General features: G+C 35.2%; 1 protein-coding gene across 2 annotated transcripts in view; it reads left to right on the forward strand.

The window, feature by feature from the left end:
• Positions 1-26,635, forward strand: part of DIAPH3 (diaphanous related formin 3) — a 437,995-nt gene that overhangs the window by 153,087 nt on the left and 258,273 nt on the right. For both annotated transcript variants that reach the window (XM_088792987.1, XM_088792988.1), the window contains 5 exons: positions 1,163-1,281; positions 3,497-3,561; positions 9,836-9,940; positions 13,231-13,554; positions 14,268-14,382. In XM_088792987.1, the coding sequence (XP_088649113.1) occupies positions 1,163-1,281; positions 3,497-3,561; positions 9,836-9,940; positions 13,231-13,554; positions 14,268-14,382 (728 nt within the window). The remainder of the gene's footprint in view (positions 1-1,162; positions 1,282-3,496; positions 3,562-9,835; positions 9,941-13,230; positions 13,555-14,267; positions 14,383-26,635) is intronic.

Below are 26,635 nucleotides of genomic sequence, written 5' to 3' on the forward strand. Positions count from 1 at the left end.
CATATACATGTTGAGGATGGTTTAGAGAGCAAAAGTGTGCAAAACATCATTGAGGGACAAAGTAAGTCGTAGGGGTCATGGGTACTGGGAATGGAGGACTGTGCCTCATTAGAAAAGTGCCCACCCTCTCTATCACTTTGGTTTTGTGTATAAAATCTAGATATTTCTTTGACATTTGTTGTTTGAGTTTTAAGGGATGTTCTTTAGCTTATTACATACACAGGTGGACTGAACTGTGGTTATAACATGAACCTTATTTGGGGATTTTAGTTCAACTTTAATTTTCAGACAAAAATGTTATGCTAAAATTTTCTAGCTTTTTTTGTGTAAGAAGTAGTAATTTGATATTGTATATAATTTACAGTATCAGTTTTTAATTTGATTCCATGTATATTCTAAAAACAGTATACTGTATTGTTTGTGGAACCTTCTAGAGAATATTGTAGAAAATATTTTTTTCAGTTTATATTATAAAATGAATTAGTGGTAGCTATTCCACTATGGTATAGTGATTTATTGAGGATTGCTTTTAAGCACATATCGCTTCATCTTAATATTCTCTCATTTATTGTCTACTACCATGTTTCCCTGAAAATAAGACCTAGCTGGACAGTCAGCTCTAATGTGTCTTTTGGAGCAAAAATTAATGTAAGACCTGGTCTTATTTTGCTATAATATAAGACTGGGTATAATATAATATAATATAATATAATATAATATAATATAATATAATATAATGTAATGTAATGTAATGTAAAATAATATAATATAACATAACATAACGTAGTATAATATAATATAATATAACGTAATATAATGCCAGGTATAATATAATATATAATATAATACTGGGTCATATTAATTTTTGCTCCAAAAGACACATGAGAGCTGATGGTCCAGGTAGGTCTTATTTTCGGGGAAACATGGTAATTAAGTCAAGGTTCAGTTTGCTCAAAAATTATTAGAAAATATAATATCTTAAAATCATTAGAAGGAAAGTGATATAATGTTTACTGTCACACCCATATTAAATCTATGTCAACTGTTGAAACTATACAAAGTAAATTATTGAACTTGAAATCAAGCTTGCCAAAATATGTTGTTTTGATGTAAAGTTACACTAATAAACTGAGTGTACAATTATTCTTTTCCTTTGTTTTAGACAGCAGTACTTCAAATTAATTGATGAGTGTGTGTCTCAGATTGTATTACATAGAGATGGGATGGATCCAGACTTCACATATCGAAAAAGATTAGATTTAGATTTAAGTCAATTTGTTGGTAAGTATTTCTCTATTATTTAAATAGAAATATCTTATTGTCTCTTACCCCAGGGGTTAGCACTAGGGTATTTGTTCTCCGAGTGGGGCCTGTAGACTCCTGAGAATCTTTCGTACCTTTCAGGGGGTTCTAATAGTCAAAGCTATTTTCATAATAATGTTAAGACATTATTTACCTTTTTTATTGCGTTGACATTTGCTCTGGTGATGCCAACCTTAGATGGTAAAACTGCTGGCCCCTGGTTATGAATCAAGGCAGTGGCACCAAACTGTATTAATAGCCACTGTATTCTGCCCTCTCAGTAAAACAAAACAAAGCAATAAAAACTCATTTTTTTTTTTACTTAAGAATGTCCTTGAGGAAGACCTAAAAATATGAATTTTTTTAAATATATACCCTTGGGTTGATTTTAATACTCTGTGTGTCAAAACGAGATGCACGCATGAAGCCCTTCTGCTGCTTATCCAAGTCCAGTGAGAACATGTTTGTGTAATTGAGTTGTGAGCTGAACTGGCTCCTGTCTTTACCTCAAAAGAATGATTGTCATACGAACTGTGGCTACTTGAAAGTTTGGCATACACTTGCTTAAAAACGAAATGAAGTGTGTCTCTAACTTCAGGGAAAATGAGTGATAGAATTTGTTACCAATGATAAAATTTAAGCTTTCAAGTAAAAATTCAAAATGTGGAATGATTTTGAATAGTATGGAAAAGAAAATTTATTCCACCTGGACATTAGGGACATTTTTTTCTTGACTAGATGAGAGGTTTTCACGTTCAATTCTTGCTGCATATAGAACATAGAAAGGAAATACAATCTTTGAATACTACTTGGCTATATAAGTGAAACATATTTGCATAATTATAATAAGTTGTATTTATTGATACTAAATGTTTAGAATAAACTTATAAGCAGTGCAGAAGACTTAAATACAGAAGAGAATGTCAATATGTTGACATCTGTAGGTGAGAGAAGACACGAGGTTGAGTAGTGGAAGGAGGCAGATGTTGGAAAGTGGGGCACAGATAATTTCATGTATTACAGCGAAAATCAAGAGATATTGTGTATGTAACAGGAATCAGAGGATTAAGTATTTATTTAGTGCTACAGAGCCAGCCAATTTTGAAAGTAAAATTATCAAAAGGGGATTAGATAGGGAACACAGTTTTCATCTTTTATAGCAGGAAGTTATCATGTCTTAAATAGATAAATTAAAAAAAAATGGTACGGACATTTTATTTAGAGTCAGGATGCTAACCACCAGATTACTCTAATACAGGAAGAGCTGCGAGAGGTTGCATTTAGGAAGTAGGGTTGAGTTTTCACTGTAGTTGATTTGGTTGACTGTTACTTTTCATTATAAGCCCTTCTATAATATGTTTTTAAAAACCATGTTCATGTATTACTTTCATTATAAAAAGAATGAAGGGATAATGTATATTATGGGAAATCCATATGATTCACTTCTCCTGCACAGTCTCCCATCATGTATCACAGCTTATTAAATCTATTATTGGTAGGCATTTATTTTCAGTTTTTTTGCTAACATAAACAATATTTTAATGAATATTCTTCCTTAAAGTCCTAGAAATAGAATTGCTGGGTGAAAGAAAATGCATATTTAAAATTTTAGTATATATTGTCTATTTTCTCATCAGTGAAGTTCTTTAATTTTACTGTTGTGTTGGCAAATCCTATCTGTATGCCATTTCCAACATTTGGCATTAAGAATCATTTAATCTTTGTTGTTCCTCATTAAAAATACTATGTTTTCATATTAGGGAAGATTAAAATATCTGTTCATGTTTAAGCAATTTTTAGTTTTGTCATTTATTCCTAATTGTCTTTTTATGACTGTTGCCCATTTTCCTATCTTCTGTTGGATATCATCTTTCTTCCTTCAAAATATTTATGTACTCGTGACAGAAACCTTTGAGTACAGTATGTTACAGTTGAATTCCCTCCGCCGTTTGCCTAATAGAAGTTTAAAACTGTAGTTGGACTTGTCTTTCTCTTTATGTTTTATGGCCTTAGCATCAGGCTTAGAAAATCCTTCTTCGTTCCAACATCATCATACTGTTTCTCCATTTTGCTTATTTTATTACTGACACTATTTCTAAATCTTTTCAATGCTTTGTTTGCTTTCTAAACTTTTAAAGTCATAATGAATTTAAGAAGTACTGCAATTTAAAAGTTCCTGTCATTGCATTTTTAGATATTTGCATAGATCAAGCAAAAGTAGAAGAGTTTGAAGAGAAAGCATCAGAATTTTGCAAGAAAGTAAGTATCTTTGCACAACTGGGGTAAAGCACTGCAAGTGTGCTTGTGCCTCAGAAATGTTGTTTGCACTTTCCTTACCACTTCAGGTACTTGCACAAATGCCTTCCTGCAAGGAGGATTACCTAGACCGTTATGTATAAAAATTTTAGGTCCGACTCTCAGCTCTGTTCCTCTATATGCTGCTTTTCTTGCCTTTCTTCTGTTGTATTTCTCGTACCTGGCATGCTACATAGTTTGTGTTTATGTGTGTATACATTGAATGTATTGTCTAGTTCTTCCTTCAGAGGAAACTTTGAGGGATTTTTGTTTGCTTTGTTCACTATCCCTGCACCTAGAATGATTCCTAGTCTAAGAACTAAAAAAGAAGCTTATTTTTTGAATGAGGAATAAATGATTGAACAAAATGTATAGAGTCAGAATTTTAAGATGAATGTATTTCTCAAGAAGTCATATAATTTAGGCACTTAAGATTGAAATTATATCTAAACATTTTAAGAGATAGGTTAAATTGCTTGTTGTTTTGATTAAAGTTGCTTCATTCTAGATCAGGTTGAACTATATAAAATTGTCATTTTCATAGGTCAAAAGTATCAGATATCGTCATTTTCCTTGGTTTCAGCCTAGTAGTATTGCCCGTCCATTCATTCCCCACTTTTCTTTAAGGTGCTGTTTTGTGCTTTTAGCTGTGCTTAGCATGTACTTACAAGACATTTTCTCTGTTTTGTGGGGGTTTAGTTTCTGTTGGTTTCTTCACATTTTAGGTAGTCATTCTGATTGAAAACATAGGTCTCTGGTTTCTTACATCGGAGAAATAATAATTACTACTACCACCACCTCGTGAGTGTACACTAAATGAACATTTACTACATTATTGTTGTATCAGGCCCTAAATGAATCTTGGAGAACTGTACATTTACATAAACTTAAGATAAAATGTAACTGCAAATGGTAGGCACTTTTTTGTAAGTTAGCAGTAACTTATGAAAAATTTTATTAATGTCCTGCTAAGAAGTTCTGAGGTTCACCAAACACTTAGTAAGAGAGTAATATCTTGGGCCTTTGGCTGCAGGCTAGGATTACAGCTCTGAATATGATACTGTCATTGCCCTGAAGTACTCAGTTTAGTGGGGAAACAATGGATCATTTAAATTAAGTGTCATAAGTGTTACAGTTGATAGATGTCTGTGTTGTAGGGAGACCTCTCACCCCACGACTTTATATTCTAAACTCAGTAAGAGCTTTTACTCTTAATGGGAAAGTAGTAAGAAAATTTCAAATACTTGATGTGAATGCATCCCAGATAGTACACATTTGCTTTTATAACCATTGTTGGGTGTATAGTTTATATGAGTGGTGTTAAACATGATAACTTTTTCAATACATTGTTTGAAAATTGTAAGCTTTAAATGTAAATAGAAGAAAGACCTTGTTCAAGGTTTGTTGTCTCCTTTAGTCAGAAGTTATATGTCTTTTATATTTTCAGAAAATACTGTTTGCTCTGTAAAAGATTTCAAGTGCCATACCATTTTGTATATCTCAGCAAGAACGTCTTTCTGATAGCTTTATAAGGAAACATGTAAATAATTTGCTTTAGGCAGGAAGCTATCATAGTTGCTAGGTACATTCTTTATTTTGGTGCATAAATTTGAAAAATGAACACCAGAAATGTCAGAAAGTCCATAGAAAATACTGAATTATCAACCTTCTTGTACAGATGCACTAATACATTTACCCTAGGGAATGAAATAAAGCAGAGCCTCAACCTTAACTGTGTTGACATTTTTGCGTGTAATTTTGTAAGTGTAATATTGCTCTAATAACTCTTTTTTGGAGAAGAAAGCTATCATATCAGTTTTTATAAAGTACATCTTTAATGGAGATTAATTTTATCCCCAAGGCTACTGTAATTTGACTATTGATATTATCAAAATTTTAAAGCAAAGTTATTTCGTCTGATCCTTTTATTGGAGAAAACCTAGAAATTTTTCTGTTTGGTAAGTAATGGATATAGTTGCAGTATGATCAAGCTAATTTAAGAAATTATCTTAGCATGTACTAATTATGACCAGTTGTTCTGATAGTTTGATCTTTGTTCCCCTACATAATCCTTTATCCTTCAGAATCTCATTCTAATAAAGTACATGTTGGTATTGTGAAAAAGACTGCTTCATTCTTACCCTCATAAGACTAATTTAATTTTTATTTCTTGTTAAGCAGCAGTAAACATTTACTGAGCAGTAATCAAAAGGAGAATAGAGCAAATGACCTCTCAAAGGTTTTGATGCTGGGGGGTTGGGGGACTTTAATATATGATATTGACATAGTTATTCAACATATAAAGGAAGATCGGACAGGCATTGGCTCATCAGTTCATTCAACAGAGATTTATTGAGTTTAATTATAAATGTTTAGCTTTGGAAAGGTGATGAATAAAATAAAAAAAAGGTTCTCACCATTAATGAACTTCCAGATTGGTGAGTTTTATGATGTGTGTGATAGTACATTTTGATATTTTTATATTACAGTGTGATAATTGCTATGGTAGGAAAACCCTTTGTGGCGTATAAGCCAATAGGAAGGATTATTGATCTAGTCTTGGGTGGCCAGGAAAAACTTACCCAGGGAAGTGAGAGCTAGTGTGGGCCCTGATGGGTCAGTATGAGGCAGCAAGGTGAGATACTAGGGAGGAGTATGCATACATTTTGATTTCCTATAGGTATCTCAAGCTTAACATTTCATAAACCAAATCCCTCTTTCTTATCCCTTAAAATGTCTTTTCACCTGCAATTTATATCCTCATTCCCTCTCCCATCCCCAATTATTACACTTTGTTTCCAGCTTGCAAAGCAACAGAATACTGTAGTCATCTTACATACACTCTCTTCATTCATTTCTTTCAGTCAGACCCTAACGTTTTTGGACTCTGTAAAAAAATGTTACTTCATTTTCTTTCCATTACTCTGTCTTCCAACGTCATTCAGTCAGGCCTTCAGTTCTTGCTTGGAAACTTCCGTAGCCTCTAAACTCATTTCCATGCCTCTAGTAGTTCTCTTTTAGTCCATCTTCCACATTTGCTGGTTGAGTTTTCCAAAGTGCACATTTGATCATGTTATTTTCTTATGATAAATACTCTACTAGCTCTTCATGGTTTTTAGGGAAAATAACAGAAAACAACAAAAAACAACTTTTTGGCTTATTGCAAAACTCCTTTCAACAATTTCATTCCTGTGTACCTCTCTAGCTTCAGTCCCTTCATTTTGTTCTCATACCTCCTTTTGCACCCCTTCGAAGGGACTGCTTGCCATTCAATAATAGTCCCTCTATTTGAAATGCTAGCTGCACTTCTCAGCTAACTACTCAAGTTCTTCAAACCTGAGGTCAAGCATCCTTCCTTCAGGGATCATTCACAGTCTCTTTCTTTATTGCTGGTCATTTTTATAGATTTTGGGTTATTTGTTTGCTTTTACTTCTCCACCAGAATATGTATACATATTCTGTTCAACTCTTTATCTCTAGTACCTGTCTCTCTGCCATCATAGGCATTCTATTAGGTATTTATCGTATAATGGGAAATACATGGTTTGGGGCCAGGTCCTAGGAGGTTCTTAGATTTTAAATTAATGAGTGTGGTCTTTACAATGAAGCCACTGAAGGTTTAAGAGCAAAGGAGTCATGTTATTTGAACCATCCTTTAGAAAGAATAGCAATATTCAAAACAAAATGTTTATAGGGGGAAGATGATATTAATTTTGAAAAAAAACTGGGTTCTTTGTCTTGAAAAATATTCATTAAGCAGCTGAAAATACATTTATGACTAATGTGCAGTCTAGAATTCAGATGAGAAGCTGGCAGTATATGAATGGTGATTGAAATGTGCGTGTACAAGATACCATCTTATGAGAAATGTGAAACGAGTCCAGCAAAAGGTGAGGAAAGAGTGCAATACAACGGCATCATTTAAGGGATTGAGGAATGGGAACCCATAAAGAACTGGTAGAGCAGTCAGGAGTTAGCAGGAGAACCAGAAGAGTGTATTGTAATGAAGCATACAAGGGTAGGGAGATTGAATATGGAGGCATATATTTGTAAGTATTTTTGTTATAGAGCAGGTGTGTCCAATTTGGGATGGTGGTAATGTTTTACAATCTTTGTTCGTCAACATGTCAACATGGTAGCCATCAACCAGTGTGCCTATTGTGTCCTCATAAGTGACCAGTGTGACTGAGGACCTGAAAATTTAATTTTACTTGATTTTAGTAAGCTTAGATTTAAATTTCCATAGCCATCTGTGGCTAGTGGCTAGCTACCACCCTATCGAATAGCACAGCTGTAGAGAAATCAGGTAAGATGCGACTGGGACCAGTGCAGGGCATTTGAAGTTTGGTAATTCATCGTTTTCAGAGTAAACGAATGGTAACTAAGTTGTGGATAATGAAGTGAATGGAGTTCAATGGGTTAGAAAAGTGAATATGGACTAAGAGAAGTTTAGAGACGTTGTCTTTGAGGCAAAACTGAGGTTAGTTAGGTGAACGGGGTAAACTGAAGGACAAAAGGACAGAGGTGCACAATACAACAGGTGTGAAGACTATTGATTTAGCGTGTTGGGGGAAGCTCTGGGTGACAAGAGGGCTTTTTGAGACCTAAGCACACTGTGGTTTGCAGATAAATTATTTGATTAGATTTAAGGTTAATATCCTTTTAATTATTTAGTGGTAGGAGGGCTTTGGAAGAGCCCTAGTAGGAGGAGAGGTAATTCATGTTGGTATGGCTTGGGAGAGGTGAAGGACATTTGAATGGTTTTTTTCCTAGCGGTTTCTGTTATCTTTATAAAGGAACACAAGGTTTAGAGAGGATAATAAGTCTCAGATTTACTTTTCTAACCTGTAGTGGGAATTTTAATAATATTTCTTATTTCATAAGTTTTTTGTGATAAAATGCAAAGATGTTTTGGTTTTTTTTTTCTGCTTTAAGCACTCTAAAACATGGGGGAGGCAATACGTGTGTGAGGGCAGGAGGTTTATGAGAAATCTCGGGACCTTTTGTCTAATTTTGCTGTGAACCTAAAAATGCTCTATAAATAAAGTCTATTTAAAAAGACTGTAAAGCATTCTCTAACCATTAATTATAGGAAGTTAGTGTGGTTTCATTTAAGTAACTCAGACTTTGAAGACAGAAATTCTGGGTTTTAATCTCACATCTTTACTTACTAGCTGAATGATGGGGAACTAGTAACTAGCTCTTTGTGTTAAGGACAGACTAAGATAAGTAAAGCCCTTTGTAAACTGTTGAGTTCTGTATTGCTATTTTCCTATTTGAGGTTTGGCTGTATTTTAAAGTCTCAGGGTATGTTAAGTTGCATTTCTTTCTATCTTTCTTTTTTTTTATTTATTTAACTGATTGCTTTTTCTCCCCCCATTCTTTTGAAAGAGAGTCAAATACTTTTTCTAAGTTATGAGACAGGACCCTATTGAAATTCACCTCTGTTAGGAGAGGTTTTCAGTCATGACGATGGTAAGGTGAAGCTATTTGAATGCAAGATGGAAACTTGTGCTGAGTAATGATGTAAGTTAGAGAACTCTTTGGACTCACCAGATTTTACTGTTTGCCTTCCTCTCACAAGGTATTGCACTTGGGACTTTGAAAGATGAATTTATCTTTAATCTCCCAAAGATTAATCTCCAACAGATTAATGAGAAATAAGACAGACTTTATTCTCTTAAATTGTTACGTTAGAGGCCTACATCAGGCTCCTTAAATCTCATGATGCGATTGGAAGGAAAAAGTAAACAACAGATGCATTTATCTAATGGAGTTATTTATTAATAAACAAAATACAGTAAAATGTGATTCTTTGAAGTCATAGTGGTAAACTTCAGTTAAGTTTCGAGTATACATTTTTGCAGTTAGGGGTCAGGGAACTCAGTACAATGCTTTGCAGTCTATTATTTTACACAAAGTCACAATGATATTGAGAGACTTTAAAAAAAAATGCCAGGGTTGCAGATATCTATGGGTCATTTTCCTCTGTTGAGAGAAGGTCACAGTCTCCATCTCTGGCTTTGTCTGCTCCCTTGCAAATGATTTTGGTGGGACCTAGTGAAAGGTGACTTAGCAAAAATCTGCCACTCTTTTCATAAAAGTTTATGTTCTACTGACAGATCATTAGAGTCATATTTCTCTATGAAGAATAATGCTTTTCATTTCCATCGCTCCTCTCTCTCTCTCTCTCTCTCTCTCACACTCACTCTCTCTCTCTCTTTTTTTTTTTTTTCAGTTTGAAAAAGAGTTTACTGACCACCAAGAATCTCAGGCTCAATTGCAGAAAAAAGAGGCAAAGATTAATGAGCTTCAAGCAGAGTTACAAGCTTTTAAATCTCAGGTAAAATACCATCTATCCAGAGTGAATTTGTGTATTGAAAGATGACCACGGGAGTGAAGGTTATGCCATATCTTCATGGCATCAAAATGTTTAATCTTTGGGTGGTTGTTTAGCTCAGTTGATTGGAGTGTGGTGCTGATAACACCAAGGTTGCCAGTTCAATCCCTGCATGGGCCACTGTGAGCTGAACCCTCCTTAAAAAACAAACACACACAAAAATTTAAACTTTAATTTCACTTGTATGTTTTCATAATATTGTTTATATGTGTATTCTATGTTCATTTAAAAAATTTGTTTTACCCCTTTTTTTTCTATTTGCATTTTTAAGAATGCGTAAACTTTTACTAACCAACCTGCTCCCTTATGTTTCATTTGGGTTTTGTTCATAATGTCACATTACCTAAGTAATTAAGCACAAAGGGTAAGAAAGTCTTTTCATCTTAGATTTGTCATTCATCACTGATCTTGATCCTACTACAGGAAATTATTGCTCAAGCTATTTATTTTTCAAAACCTTCAACCTATGGATACTTTGCAGTGAAAGATAACCTCTAGCTGAATGAGAACATTTTCTGATAATTTTTCAATTTCCAAAAGTAAACAGATTTAAAACATGACAAAAAAGAGAGCAAATCTGGATTATGAAGCAGATAGCTCACATAACCCTCTACACATACAGCATTTAGATAGCAAGGAGTACATCATCTACATATTTTAAATGGATGAAAGTACGGAGGGAAAATATTCATAGCAAAATTTCTTCATGTAGATTTACATATAGGATGATGAGCAGTATGTATAGTTTTGCTATTTTCCTTTTAACCTAATTTATGCTTATGTTGAAATAGTCTCAGGTATACTATTTCGTATATTGGTATACTGTCTCCTACATCATCGGCACTTTTTCTTTAAATACTTAGTGGATAGTTTTGTTACAGCGGCTATCTGAGGATATTCTAAGAGATAGCTATCTGTTAGTGTTGAATTTTGGAAAAGAATTAAAAGCTCTTATCTACAGGTAAATTATTCTCAATGATCTTTCTTTAGTGCACGCAAAGAAAGTACAACAATTTATTGAACTTTTTCATCTTTCCCGGGTGACTCCTTGTCTTCCAGATTAAAAGAAACATTTGACTGTGTTTTATATTTCAGTTTGAGTTATAGACACTGGCTGAAATATTTATGACAAGTTTTTCCTGGTCTGGGCTAATATAAATTTAAACACTTTCTTTTTCTTTTTAATTTTTCCCAGTTGAAGGGTAACTTGTAAATCTACTCTAAGAAATTCTAGTTTATAAAAAAACATATCCAGCATCTTTGAATACATTATTACTGCATGTACTTTTATATAAAATGGGAATAAATTTACAGTTCGAAAACAGATTAAATCAAGGAACCTCGTTATGTTTTATTATTTTTAAATTATTTTTTCCAGTTATGGTTGCAATTCAATATTTTGTGTTACTTTCAGGTGTACAACATAGTGGTTAGACATTTATATAATTTATGCAATGATCCCCCCATATGAGTTTAGTATCCACTTCCTCCTATGTTGTTTTAAATTGTGGACCGGGATGACCTGTGTTAATACTGTCAGAAGAAAGCCTGGAATAAGAGACTTAATATTGGATACCATGTTCATTTTTTAAGAACAGCTGGCTATTTCTGTCTTTGGGTTAATTAGTGTGTGTTTCTCATGAAATCTGTGCATTTGTCTTAAGATACTTCTCTTTGATCAAAGCTAGGCTGACTATGAAAGCTATGGATAAAATATGTTTATTATCTGTGATTTCCTTCATTTAGTCACTTAACAACCAAGCATTGTTAGATGCTGAGGATATAATGGTGTCTGGCCGCAGGAACAATAGATTCAAATCAACCATACTATATCAGATAAACTAGTCTAGAAATCCAACCATAGCTTTGTTTTAAGACATTAATAGTTAACTATAAAGTGTATATTGGCTGTGAATATAATATACATACATTCTTAACATTCAGAGGGCAGTACTGTCCACGCTCATATCAACCCAGCGTAGCACCGATCTGCTTGTTCTTTATAGTTAATGTTTTCAATAAGGCATGTTCTTTGATTTGTGCTTTCAATTTCCTTCATGATACTTTTTCTTTGTGCTGATCTCAGAGGTTAATTTTAGTCTTTTATACATGATCTGTTTTTCATAAATGTGCCATAAAACTTTTAAAATGATTTATTAACATTTATTAAATGCCCACCGTTTGCAAAGTAGTTTATATAAATGTGTATGTATGTATGTATATGTGTGTGTGTACATATTATATACCCGAGTTACCAAAAAAATGTATACAAGTGGACACTTTGGTCAACGTTGCTCCAGCAGTAGTTCACCGTAATCAGAAGTATCTGGATACTGATGGTAACCACTTTGAGTACCTCTTGTAATTGCAGAAGTCCAACATGACATCAGTATTCATCTTTTGTTATTGGTATATATTGAATATTACAATTTTAGTACAGTTTTCCTTTTCTAAAATGTATATACATTTTTTTTGGCACCCTCGTGTGTGTGTGTGTGTGTGTGTGTGTGTGTGTGTGTGTGTGTGTGTGTATATGTATATATACATGTAATAGCATGTGCCAGGGCCCTGAAATTGGTATGAGGTTAGCACATGCATGGAATTGTATAAGAAAGTCACTTGAAAGACCAGGTCACAGGGACCAGATCATGACATGCCTTTGTAGGTCCTCCTAAGAATTTTAGATTTTTTTTTTTTTTCTCAAGGGCAAAGGCATGATGTTGCAATACTATGTAATTCTCTTCTTCTGGATCTTTATTACTATTATTATCATCATTATTATCATTCCACTGTTTATTTATTTACTTCTGTTTTAAATGCTGGTGTTCCATAGAATTCTGCACATAGACCTTTCCTCATGCTACAGAGTCTGTACATACTCTGGATGAACTTTTCTACTTCCATGGCTTAGTTGTCACCTAGAAACTTCTGATTTTCAAATCTTCTAGACCTATGTACCCACTTCCCTCCTGGACATCTCTACCCGGTGGTCATAACTACCTCAAAATGGGGAATAATATTTCTGTCAGTTACATTTTTATGAAAACAAAAGCTGCAATTCTTAAACTGGGAGTAGACTTCACTGAAATTTTATTTTCTGGTCAAACCACATGAAATTACTGATATTCAGTTATTTTTGGTTTAAAATAATACCTTGCTTTTGAGGAAAGTGTAGTTTTATGTGTTCTGTAGAGTGTTCTTTGTAATGTTTCTTATCTTTGTTTTCTCTCTAGTTTGGTGACTTGCCAGCTGATGTAAAAGCCTCTTTGCTACTGTCAAAAGAAAATGAAGCCATCCAGCCAGCACTTCCTCCTCCTGCACCACTGCCCTCTTGTGGAGGCGCGCCCCCTCCTCCCCCACCGCCCCCTCCTCCACCCCCACCACCCCCTCCTCCACTTCCAGGGATGCCAATGGCATTTAGTGGTTCTGTGCCTCCTCCACCTCCCCTGGGGTTTCTCAGTGGACAAAACTCTCCTCCACCTACCCTACCATTTGGGTTAAAACCAAAGAAAGAATTTAAACCTGAAACTAGCATGAGAAGATTGAACTGGTTAAAGGTAAAACAGCAAAACATGGAAGAAAGCATACTGTTACTTAGATTAAAATTTAATTTTGTTTTTACTTATATACAATTTCCAATGGGAACTCTAACCAAAGTGACGTTAAATAAACAGGTATTATTTTTCAAAGGGTTTTCTGGTTTATAAAATTTGGTGGGAGTCAGTGTTAGTTGTTATAGTGGGATCTGATTTATAATTAAATTGATAATTCATCATGGTCATGCCTGAAACCTAAATGTATGAAGTGTTTCTCAAAAGTGAAATAAGTCAGTGTTCCTAGGAACTTCTCTATGTCGGTAGCCATTGGGAAAAGTAATGCTACTCGTCAGAAGCGGATAGCTAGGACACAGCCATTCTGAATCCTGCAGAAACACGGTTTTCTGGTCTGTAGCCATTGGATATACTGTGTAATGGATCCTTCCCTTGAAGAATCACAGTGTACATGAGCATTATTAAAAACTCTGGGAAGCATCATTGAGAGGAAACAAACTTCATTTTATTCACCTTCAGTCCCCAACTTTTTCCCTGATAAAAGCTTAACTTCCTGCAGAATTAATATTTCACTGAACACGATTTGGAGAAAAATCTTATGGGGAATACTTCATAAACATTGGCTGGCAGCTCTGGGACGCTGGGTCTGAACGTGGCGATTGGGCTGGGACAGATGAAACACCCAACTATTTGTGAATCAGTCTTCTCTCTGATTGCAGATCCAACCTCATGAAATGACTGAAAATTGTTTCTGGATAAAAGCAAATGAAAATAAGTATGAAAATGTGGATTTGCTCTGTAAGCTTGAAAATACATTTTGTTGTCAACAAAAAGGTAAGTTTAACATCTTGTTCATTTTAGTATTCTGACACTGCCTCTTTTTATATGTTAACCGCTAGAAAGCATTATTTTAAGAGTCCTATACATATATTTACTTTATTAATGAGTAAATAAATGAATAAATGATCTAATAAAATGAAATGTTTAAAAAGAGAATTTTATTTACAGTATCAAATGAGCAATTTTAAAAATGCAAATGACTAATTAATACAAAGTTTAAATTTTCTATATAATACCTTTTTTGAAGAGGTTTTAAATTAGATTTTTATGAAGGAGGATGTTTTCAGAGAGAATTTTGGCACGAGAGTTCCTATTTGTCGAAGAGAAATAGTAAAACAAAAACAAAATGTGAGACTTCTCTAGTCAGAATTTCACCACCCTTTAATATTACAGTGACTGTCACATAGTTTAATTAATATGAGTCACATGGAATAGAAATACCAATTTTATAGAGTATCTTGAATGTTAGCTTGGAACAGAAGTATATTAGTAGGATACATATATTAGTTTTTTATTAAAAGTAATGGAATTTATTTTTCAAATTGTTTTGTGATAGCTTTTATCTGTTCAGTGTGATTTTTTTTAAAAATATATATTTAAAGATTACTCTTGTCGACAATTAACTTTATTTCATCCACTTTCATGCTGTTAAATTTTAAGTGTTATGTTATCACTTTCATGTTCTGTCATAGATAAGTGATTACCTTTTAATTTTCAAAAAGGAACCCTTTTCACCGTAGACTTTAGCCACTTATGTTACTGGGCTCCTTGAGCACAGAAAGAGCTGGAGCAGAGTGATTATGCTGGATGGAGATGGGAAGGCATGTAGAGAGAGAATTGGTTTCTTAAAATGCCTACTGTGTACTAAGCACCATGCTAAATGCTTTATATATCTGACTTAACTTGGTTGGTACAGCAACTAGGGGTATTGGCAGATATCAAAAAATCATTTGCATTCCTCTGAAATGTTTTCAAAAATATAATTATAAATTGTAAACTCTTTCTAAGAAATAGTTGCAAGTTAGAAATACTGAAAGATGATTGCAAATTAAGGTAGCTTCGTAGAATTTTGGTAAATCCAATGCCTATTTTGAGCAACGTTTGTCGTTTTGTTTGTTTATCTGGAAAATACATTTTTAAAAAATCATAGTTGTCTTTCAATATTATAGAACAGTGTTGGTCTTGACTAAAATAGTAAAAATGATATATTTTGATCTTTGAAAATGGGGAATTTTCTTACCAGACTTACCCTGGTAAAACTTGTGAAGTAAGCAGATCTTAATTTTACCTTCTGATTATGGAGAATCAAAAATTTTTTTGAATAAGATTAGTGTACTCTTCGGGCAATCAAGGAAAATATATGGCAGTTTAAATGTGTATTTACATGTAAAACACTTCAGAATTTCAGATTTCATAATCTGGCATTGATTAGTTTTCCCTTTGCTTTCCTAGTCAGTGGAAATGGAGGTACCTGGCAGCTATTTAAGTAATACTTCCATCCAGCTACTCTCTCTCCCGCCCCCCTTTACTCTGATTACTTTCTTAATTAATGAGGCTCAAAAGGGAAACTTGTTAGCATGTCTTCAATTTAGCTGTAGTGTTAGCCCTAAATGAAATAATTGGACCTTTAAAAAATTTTTAAGTCATCTAACTTTAGCCTTGAGATTCAAGGTTAGGAAAAAAACCAATGTATTTGCTCAATCTAACACTAGTCTTAAAGGTTAAGGTGAGGAAATGATCATTTCCAAATGCTCCATACTTGCATGCCTCTCTGCCTGTGCACGTGCCTCCCCTCTGCCCCGAATCTCTTGCATTTGACTTAGAGGCTGGCAGAGGCCGATGACTTCTATTTTCTCGCCACAGTTGCTACTCTCTCTTTTCTGTGACACTAAGTGATATTTGCATGGAGAACAGAAAAGATGGGTAAGCCCAGGGTTGTCGCCCTGCGCAAGGCTAACATTTCCCTATGCCAGCAGGAGACGAGTTGTGGAGGTGACTGTTTTGGTCTGGAATTTGAAGAATAATTCCTAGAAAGCATTATTTGAGGTGCCTCAATTGAGAGTGGTTTTTGGCATGACTGGTAGTGAATTATTTTATTAGAAAAGTCTGCTTTCAGAAAGCAGGGTTTTGTAGAGAGATTTTCTAGGAAAGATCAGAAAGGAAAGCAGGAGAAAGGTGTCTGCAAAGCTTAGACAAGAATCGGGCCGGTGGAGCGAACAGGTGGCTCCTATGGTCATTGCGTTCATGGCCTGGCTGCTGAGGCATTAGGTCTCAATGTGTGCATTTACTTGTTGCCCATGTCACTAATGTTTACTTTGTTTGAATCAATTTTGTAAATTCTTCAGAATTTAAAATGAAAGCTCGTCACTTCTTTATGGTTCAGTGCAAGGTGGAAATACAGTTGCTCACCACTCCCAAGCAAGTGGGGTGCAGAGGAATTGGCTGCTGACCCATTTTCATCATGGGTTTGCTTCACAACTTGGCAGGGAAGGACAAAGGATTCAGATTACCAAAGAATCGAGAGTTTTTAGAGAAATTGGTCTATTGGGGTTGTTTTCAATAACTCTTGTGACTAAGAGCTAGGGCACTTGTGACAACATGGATGGACGTCAAGGCATTGCGTTAGGTGAAATAATATGACCTCTTATATGTGGAATCCAAAAAAAGAACAAACAAGACCCAATCTCATGGACACAGATTCGTGGTTGCTAGAGGCGAACATTGTTGGGGGTGGGAAAATAGGTGAAGGGGGTATAAATTTATTAAAAAGAAGAAGTGAAAGAGGAAGAGGAGGAAGAGGAGGAGAAAGAGTAACAGAAACAAGAACAAGAACTAGAACTAGGGCTATTCTGATTACAAAGGTGCATGTTCCTTCTCAGGTATTTAAAATGATACATGGCCATCCTCTGTGCTACCTAAGCATTTGAAATCGGTAGAAAGAAAAAAGAAACTGAATCCAGTCACTTAAAGGGAACGTTGAAATTTTCTCTCACACATTCTTTATTTTTTGTTACCAAGAGTGGCTTTTTTTTCTTACAGAAGGCACTGATTTAGGTTTCTGGGGCTTTTAGGTTACCATGATTGAGTTTTAGAGGTCTCATACCCTGAGAGTTGGAAATGGAAGAGGGACTCATCATACCTACAGAACACACCTGTGGTATGCCAGTCCCTAAGCTGGGCCATTTTCATGATACCCTGTTAAAGCTCTAACACATCTTTGCAGATGTTTTTCTCCTGCAAAACAATTCTGACTCTCTACTGTACCACCCTGTCCCGCTTCTTCAGAGGCATAGCTAGATATTCTTGGTAAGATCTTGGACATTTCCTCTGAACTCACGTTGCTTTTCATTATATCTCTTCATTTTTCATTTTGATTTTACTTATTTTGTTTTCAGCTAATCTCCCCGTGACATTTATAACATTGCTTCAATAGGAAAGTGCCTTGTGTCCATAGCTTAAGGACTTACAGGAACCTCTCTCTAAGACTTTTCCTGTGAAATCATTTTTTTCCTGATTCAGCTCAATTATGTTGTTATGCCTTATTTTGCTATTTAAATATATCTCTGTGGTTTCTCTGCATCTCTCAGTTCTACATTTTGGGGATACATCTTAGCTTTCCGTATTTTAAGTTCTTATGAAAATAACGTGGACATTTTTTCCCGATCATCCTTTTCTTTTTCTCATTTTTCCTCTCTGTCATGCCTCCCATTTTTTCCCTTTCCTATATTTGGCTACAACTATTCAAGGTCACAAATGTTTATTGGATGTACATTGTATGTCAGGCCTTGTGTTTGACACTGGGAACGCTGGAATGGGAAAAGCAGACATATGCCCTGTTCTTGTGTTGCTTTTAGAGTCTCAGGCAAGTTCTTAGTTGCAACATAAGAAAGAAGAGTGGGACAACAGATGCCGATTTTGATTTTAGAAAAGAATGACATATTTTATGGTCTTCAGCTTCTGTTAAGAATTAACAGGATTATAAAAGAACATTGTAATATCTTTTTGAAATTTAATCACAATATTCGTATATTGAACATTTGGTATCATCAAAATACTGCTAATGACCTGTGTATTTTTTACCAGATTGGAAGCATCTGTTGGTTAATTTTTACAGACTTTTGGAAAATGGATTAAACTATACTAACAGGTTATTGGTGTTGGATTTATCAACTAAAATTAATATTAATTACTTTCATTTTTCACAAACTGTTAACTTAATAGGGATTAAAGGGCTTTGTGAAATTATATGAATAGATTAATTCAGTTAGGCTGATTTATTATGAAAATGTGATTCCACAATTGTTAGCTTTCTGAAGTAATCACATTTTATAACAGGTGCATCATATTTGCCAGATAGGGCCAATAAACTGGTTTATAAATATTTCTCAACTGAGCAGTTATGGCATATGGAAACGGTTAATGGATTACGCACTTAAAAACAAATCAGGCTTAGATTTCTGACATCATAGTTCAGTGGGCAAAGTATTGGGGTGGAGAGTGATTAAACTACGGATTATCTGAGGGACTTGGCTATGTTCAGGATGTTGCTTTGTATTAGAAACACAATTTATTGCTCTGTATAAACAAAGGTGTATAAATTACGAAACTACCTCACAGGCCTACATTTAGGTGAACAATGTACTTTATAACAGAGAAATATGTTTCTTGGGAATGCATGTTAAAGAAGAGATGATGCCGAAATGAATGTCACGTTCCTTAAACATCTTAAAGGTTTCTGAAAATACATTTGACAAACATTCATTTGGAAAGACTGGGGAGGAAGTCGGTGGAGAATTCAGTATTTCTCTAGGAATTTATCATTTGGTTCTAATCTGTGGCTGAATCTCAAAAGATCTAAAGACCTAAGGAAATTTTGAGGTAGGTGGGGAATGTCTTATTTCACCATTAGGAAATGTCTCGTTGTTACCAATTACATTGTAATCCGTATTGGGTCGCTGAAGGAATGGCAATTTATTCTGAAAACTTTTGGAGAAAGGCTGTAGAAAGAGAGTTTATTTAACTTGGAGCCACAGGCAACTTTCAAGTCCACAGAATGCTTCAGTTATGTGCTTAGTTGCACAGGATATCTTCGGCATGGTATAATAAAATTGTAAAGGTCCCTGTAAATAGGCATATTTCTTGTATATTGCACAGATGCTATAAACAGAAAGGGCGGAGGCTTGGACTTGTGTGTATTGGGGTGTGTATGCCCATAGACAGAGCTTATTTTTTCCTTTCCTTTTTTCTCTCCTCTCTTTGCCTTCTTCCGCTGGAGACAGGAATGGTATTGGGGCACTGGATTCAACTGGAGTCTCTTGACTAGTGGGAGATGCTGTATCCCTTCCATATTCCAAGTTCACTTTGGTGTTTTAATCCTGGTATCAGTTTTCAGTGGTGCCCCTGTAAGCTCTCATCCCTTAAAGTTGTTGTTATCACACAATAATAACATTGCTATCAGGAGTTCTTTTCCATTTCCCGTATTCTGTTTTATTTCCTGTTTACCCAGGGGATCCCTGGTTGCCCTCTGATTGTTCAAAGTACACTTCCCTATTTCGGGCAGTTATTCTTCGCCGTGTCTGCATTATGTTCTGTTACTCAAGACTCCCGTTCACAATTAGTGCATGGCATTATTCACCTGAAAATATACATGAGGCTCATCTTTCTGAATGCGCTGTATCTTAAAATAATATTTTAACTCTGGTTCTTCACTTCTCTCTTGTCTGCCTCTCCTTCATTCCTCGCTGCCCCCCACACCCACCTCCCCACACCACTTACCAGGCTTGAACGAGGTAGAATCCCATGGAGTTATGTTGTAACCTGATGCCGTCCTTGGAGCAGAGGAAGAGAGTGGGGTTATGGTAGGAGCGTCATTAAGAGAGGTGTGGGGGCTTCATGCTGGATTATATCTCATAGGAATTTGAAAATAAATAGCGTAGTGCATTCTTTTGTACCAGAAAAAAACTTTCTGTATGAAGATAACTTTAGTATATATTTTATAACCTTGAATTTCATAAGTTCAATTGTGAAGTAATTATATATGCATTTGTTAATAAAAGCATATATCAAATCTGGAAAAAATATGAAACTCCTTAATTAGACAATAATAAAACAACAGCAATAATGTTTGTCTTTTTTTCTAGCAGTTATGTTTACTTCGTTTATATCATTTCATTTGCTCCCCAAACCAGTACTGTGAAAGAACCAAGGCAAATACTGTATACATTTGTATTTAAGAAAAAGTTACACTCATCAAGTGAAGTTGGGCTAAAAAGAGCTACCACTCTGAAAGGAATACAGATGTGAATGTAAAGCTATTGCGCCTTCTGCTATGCCATGCTGCTTCCCTGATTAAAAGAAATCCTATTATGTTTTATTTAAAGTGTTCTTCTTTGATTTAAAATAATTTTCCTCTCATCTCCTGCCACCTTACCACTGCCCCACAGCAGTTCACCTTCATCTCATCCCATGATTTATATTAAAGGCTTTAAAAACTTGCCGTTTTTTATTAAGACTATCTTTCATCATTTGGTTCCTCAATTCACTTGTGTAAGTATTTGAGCTGTAAATACTCACGCCTTGCTGTGGAGTGGACAGGAGAAGTGAGGGACCCTGGAGTCCACCCTACAAGTAGGTGACCCCGGCTTTCACAGCTGTAGTTTTCTCCTCTAAAAAATGGGAGCGATAATATCCATCTCACAATGGTTATTGTGCAGATTATATAATGAGTATTTTAAAGCCTCTTTTGCAGTGCCCAGCGCATTGTAGTCGCTCAGGAAATATTAGCTGAACTTAAATTTTGAGAACGCAGGCTCATTTCTACTTGTAACGTTCTGAGTATCATCTCTATATCTTCCCCAGTAGTTATAAATTAAATGACTTCCCTCCAGCTTTGGCCCCACTTCCAATGAAGCTTTCTACACCATGAAACTGCTGTTAACTGACCTGATAACAGTGTCTTAGGAAGACCTTCTCTGATACTGGTCTGTACCATTAACTTTAGAAAATAATAACAGAAGATTATTTTGTACATCTTTTTTTTTTTTTTCATATTTATGTATGTCTTAACTGTCAAATGCTTTATTAAATTCCTGTAGAGAAGGGTCTGTTGCATCAGGAAAAAATGTAAAGACCTATTTGGGGTTTGATTCCCTTAAATTTCGTTTTTAGTTTTTCATGTTTTTTTTTTTTTTTTTTTTTTAAGCTTATAAGTCATTAATGGAGCTGGTGCCCAACAATTTTTGTAATTTTATGAAATTTAAACACTGAACGTTTTAATTTTTCTCAGTGTGATTTAGTTTTAGAACATTGAGCTGAGGACTTGAGCGTGATCCTGGAAAGCTCATTCAGTTCTTTATAAAACCTTACTGGTTCTTCTTAATAATTCCTGATTATTTTTAAGTTATTTACAGTTTCAAAGATTAGTGAGGATGGTGTGGATGGCTTTAATATAATTATAGAACTGGGATGTATTAAGGTGTAAGAATCCTTTAGCTGATTGGCAAATACGAGTGCCCAGTAGAGTTTACAGCCTAAATTCTCCCCAGGGTTTGCAATAAGGTTGATAACTTCATTTTCTTAGTTTCATAGTGTGCTAAGAGGAGGTTCAGAAGAGTGATAATTTTTCAGCAATAGGTCCTTCCTTTTTTTTAAATCCAGCTTTGTGGTGTAAGCTAAAGACATTATTTTGTTGAATCATACATAATTGTTGAAATTCTACCATTTTGACAATGAAGAGCTTCATATGGTTTAGCCTAATTCTTGTGTCCTACACTGGTGAGAAATTAAAGGAATACATAAAGAGATGACTTTAGTTTATAGCTTCGAAAATGAGTATTGGTATTTCTACTTCTCTAACAGCTTGTCGAGTAATAGATAAGGGAGGCAAATTTCTCTCGGAATGACTTAGAACCCCCCGTCTAAGATTGGAAGACTTTGGAATTTTATATGTTGCGTTAGTGTGTATGAATCAATCTTTTCTGGTGACTTTGTGAGGAAATTTGCCTGCCTGCAGGAAACAGTATCCAGGTAAAAGTAATTTAAACAAGTCTAATGTTTGGTAGCCCCAGAGCTGATCAACTCAGCATCCCAATGATGTCCGTACGTTAGGTAGTTTCTTGTGCATTTTCTTAGCTTTCTCTCAAGTGTCAGCATAGCTGAGTTAGCAGAGGTGGGAATATCATTATGCTCACAAACGGTTTTGTATTAGTTTTCTATTGCTGCTGTAACAAATTATTGCAAATTAAGCTACTTGAACAACAACAATTTATTGTCTTACAGTTGTGTAGGTTAGGGTCTCACTGTGTGGGTCTCACTGTTATAATTAAGGTGTCACAGGGCTCCATTCTGGAGGCTGTGGGGAAGAATTTATCCTTGCCTTTTGCAGTTTCTAGAGGCCACACGTCTTCCTCAGTTGGTGGCCCCTTCGTCTAATTTTTACAGTCAGTAGCAGGGAGGTCAGTCCTCAGAGGCACTCGCTCTCACCCGACTTCCATGATTACGTCTTTCCCAGATGTTGACTTAAGCTAGGAATGTTTCTTTTAAGGAATGTGATTAAATTGGGCTTAACAGGGTAATCCAGGCTAATCTCCCATTTTTAGGATTTTTAACCTTAATAACATCTGCAAAGACCCTTTTTCCATGTAAGGTAACATTCACAGGTACCAGGGATTAGGACATGGGCATCTTTGGCAGAGGAGGGTGGGGGCTAGATAACTGGATGCCATAAAATTGCAACATTTCGCAAGATACTTGGTCCTGTTAATTTCCCTCATTAAAATTATGTCAGTTTCCTTTAGCCCTGCATTTCCTTACAGGAATGCCATTTTAGGGCTCTGCGGCATTTGACTTAACTTTTCAAATCATTTGTTCTGTTCACTGTTTACTGAGCTTTGGATTTTTACTAGTCACGTTAGCATATATTTTGTTACCACAGTTAAGTGCCTTTCTGGAGTTTTAGGAAAAATCCTTATAACATGTCTTCCCAAGTGCCAGGAAAGATTTCTCCCCTTATTTATTCAAGTGTACTATATTAGTGTGCAACAGGTATCATTACTGTATATTTTCCAGTTTGTAATGTATATCATTTTTTTTCTGGGAAATTATTAAATTCTCTCTCTATATTTTTAATTTCATACTCTTTTTTTTTCAAACTAGAAATACCCTGCAAAAACCTAGGGTAAAGAACCATTGGCATTTAAAAAATTTGTTCTTGACTTTTATTCATTGCGTATTTTAAGAAAGAAAAACTGGTTCTAATTTAGGAAAAGAAATATAGTTTATACATTATTAACTTTTGGGACATAACTCTTTCTCTATTTCCTGTTGAAAAAGTTAATAATTTCCTTACCTTAAGGTATAGTTATATTTTAAAATACAGATTTTTACCCTTGTTTTATGATGTTTCACAACATTTTTATCTGAATATTTATTTTTATGTGATAGAGAATTTGGAAAGATAGACCTTTTCTTGGACTAAATATTACTCAGAACTAATAATCATCTACAATTGGATACGAATATATAATTTCATTATAACCTAGAAAATATGTTATTATAATTGTATATTTCACTGGATAATTTAAAATAAATATATGCATATACATAAAGTTTATTTTAATTGGAAAAATTTCATCACTGAGTGAAATCGCATTTATCAAAAGAGCTGATGCAACCACATTTCACGCAAAATAAGCAATTTGTTTTAATTGTTGGCTCTTAGTTATTTGACAGTCCACTCTTCTATCATTATATTGCCTTAGATTCGTTCTTCCTGAAGCAGGGCTCTTCTTCCTTCTTTAATCTTCTTTTGTTTTTCAATTAGAGAACCAATTATTTTTCAGGGTTTCACAGGTCACAGTGGGACAGTTTGGCTCTCTGCTCCCATAGCATAAGAATCAACACAGAAGTGTTGAAATAGCAGGTGGGATAATTGTGGTTGTTTTAAATGGGGGACATTAGTTTTTAGAGCTTTTATGTTTTTCTGTTTTAAAATTATACTGTTTATCTTACTTCATTTGAAATCTTATCTGACTGTATAAAAGTGAATATGAACTTTTTAAATTGACGAATTGTTTGTGTTTCCGTTATGTGATTTAGAAAATTTAGCAGTGTTTTCAATATCCATAGCAGAGAGAACAGCATTTTTTGTCAGATTCGGTGTGGTAAGAAGACTATTGTAATAGAGTTTACTATCTATGTGTGTATATGTGCATATATGTACATACACACATACGAATAGTGTGTATATTAGGAGCGAATAGTGTTCCATAAGCCAGGTAATCCAAAACTGACTAAGCACTGGATTACTGTTTCATTTTTTTCATCGTTTACACTCAGCAGGATTGTTGAGTGCAGAGAAGGCAGCATGATCCTTCCATGACTACTTTTGTATCTCTGAGGTGTACTTTATCAAAAAAGCTGTTTTCATGAATGTGTTCTTGGTAAACAAGCATAACCTACAACCTCAATAAATCAGAATATCTCATTATTCTTGATTATATTATGGTTGTAAGAAGGCCAGAGCGGCTGTTAGGGAGAAAAATAAACGAAATGAGAGAAAGGAGCTGCCTCATATAGTAAAGGCGGAACTATGCCCTAGGAACTATACCCCCTCCTCCCCTCGTAAGCTGTAGATCTTTGTCTCATTTTAATGTGAAGAGGCTGAGGCTCAGAGTAGTTAAAAATCTGGCCTTCAAGCTGTGTCATTAGAAAGTCAAGAACTCATTGCTTCCTGACTTCCTATTGTATTGTGTTTTCCCTCTCTCCTGTTGGGACACTAGAGTAAAGGAGAGGGGAAGAAGGCATGAGAGGATAATGGGGGGAGCATTAGTGGACGTCCTTATGCATTGCTATGGAAACGACATGTTATCAGTCACCTGACTACCTGTGGAGCTCAGTGACATCTTCTGTATTTGGATCCAAAGTTCAGAAGTTGTGATGGCCATTTCATTCATTACATAGTTTCTTCACACCTTTTTTTTTTTTTTGAGTAGCTTTTATCTTTTTTTCCTCATATTCTTTCTCTTTTTACAACAGTAAAGCAAGCTGCTTCAGATTTGTCATCCTTACCAATATCACATGTACCCCATCCCATGTGTGCACACATTCTTAAGGATTGAAAAGGGTTAAAAGAAAAGATGTCTGCTCTGTCTGGCATTCATCCCCTTCTGAAGTCAGGCCCAACTTGTATTTCTGGCTGTACACTTATTATTTTTCTGATCTGTATACAGTATTCCAGGAAATTTTGTTTGCTTTTTCTCTAAATTTGACCATGCATTTCCTTGCCTCTCCCAGAGTCTTCATCACTTGCTCTGAATGTTTTAATTTGTAGATTCTACCCTTTCATTATCTCCTTAGAAAATTCCCCACGGGACGTGCTACTGTTTTATGGACAACATGTCTTTCACCAAGAGAGGCACTGGCGGAGCTCACCTGGATTCTGCCCCTGGCCTCCATCCATTTGTCTTTCCTGTTCATTTGCCCTTTAACTTCATCTCCTACTGCTTCCCTTCAGTTCTCTCACTTCAGCCACACTGGAGAGCCTCCATGATAGACCTCAAATAATGCCAGGTATACTCCTGTTTCAGCCTGTTTCCTGCCTGGAACATTAATATTGCAGACATCTGCTTGAGTAAGCCCCTTACCGCCTCCAAGTCTTGACTCAGATGTTGCCTTCTCAGTGAGGTGAGGCCCCTACACGTACCTCTCAGTTTAATACTGCCACGTTTTCCATGCCTCCCATCCCATTCCCCCTACCTGGTTCTTTCCCCCCACCCCCATATTTATCACCTTCTAACATTGTGTATTACTTATTTCCTAGGTAGGTGTTTCTTTTTCTCTCTCTGCCCCTGTTGGAATTTAAGCTCCTTCAAGTGACGGATCTTTGTTTCATTTGCTGATGGAACCCAAGCACCTAGAAGGATGCCTGGCAGATAGTTAATGTTTGCTGAATAAATGAACAGGCTTTCATGTTTTTTCAAAGGCAGACATTTAATAATTTCAGCCTCATTCAGCAAACTGTCTTTTTTTTTTCTTCATTTTAAGCAAATAGGAATTTTGGAAGCAGAGAAGAATTATTTAAATGATCTAGATTCCAATTAACTCTGCCACTGATGACTTTCTTTAGCTGAGTGAATAACAGGCTCTTTTGTAAATTAAGTAAAAAAAACAAACAAAAAAAACTCAGAATAATGAAGGTGGTTGAGAATGGGATAGGTTCAGGATCTAGATTCTAAAATAATTCAGTATT

The sequence above is a fragment of the Rhinolophus sinicus genome, chromosome 16 (genome assembly GCF_057876585.1).
Source record: "Rhinolophus sinicus isolate RSI-liver-muscle chromosome 16, RSI-T2T, whole genome shotgun sequence".
NCBI lineage: Eukaryota > Metazoa > Chordata > Mammalia > Chiroptera > Rhinolophidae > Rhinolophus > Rhinolophus sinicus.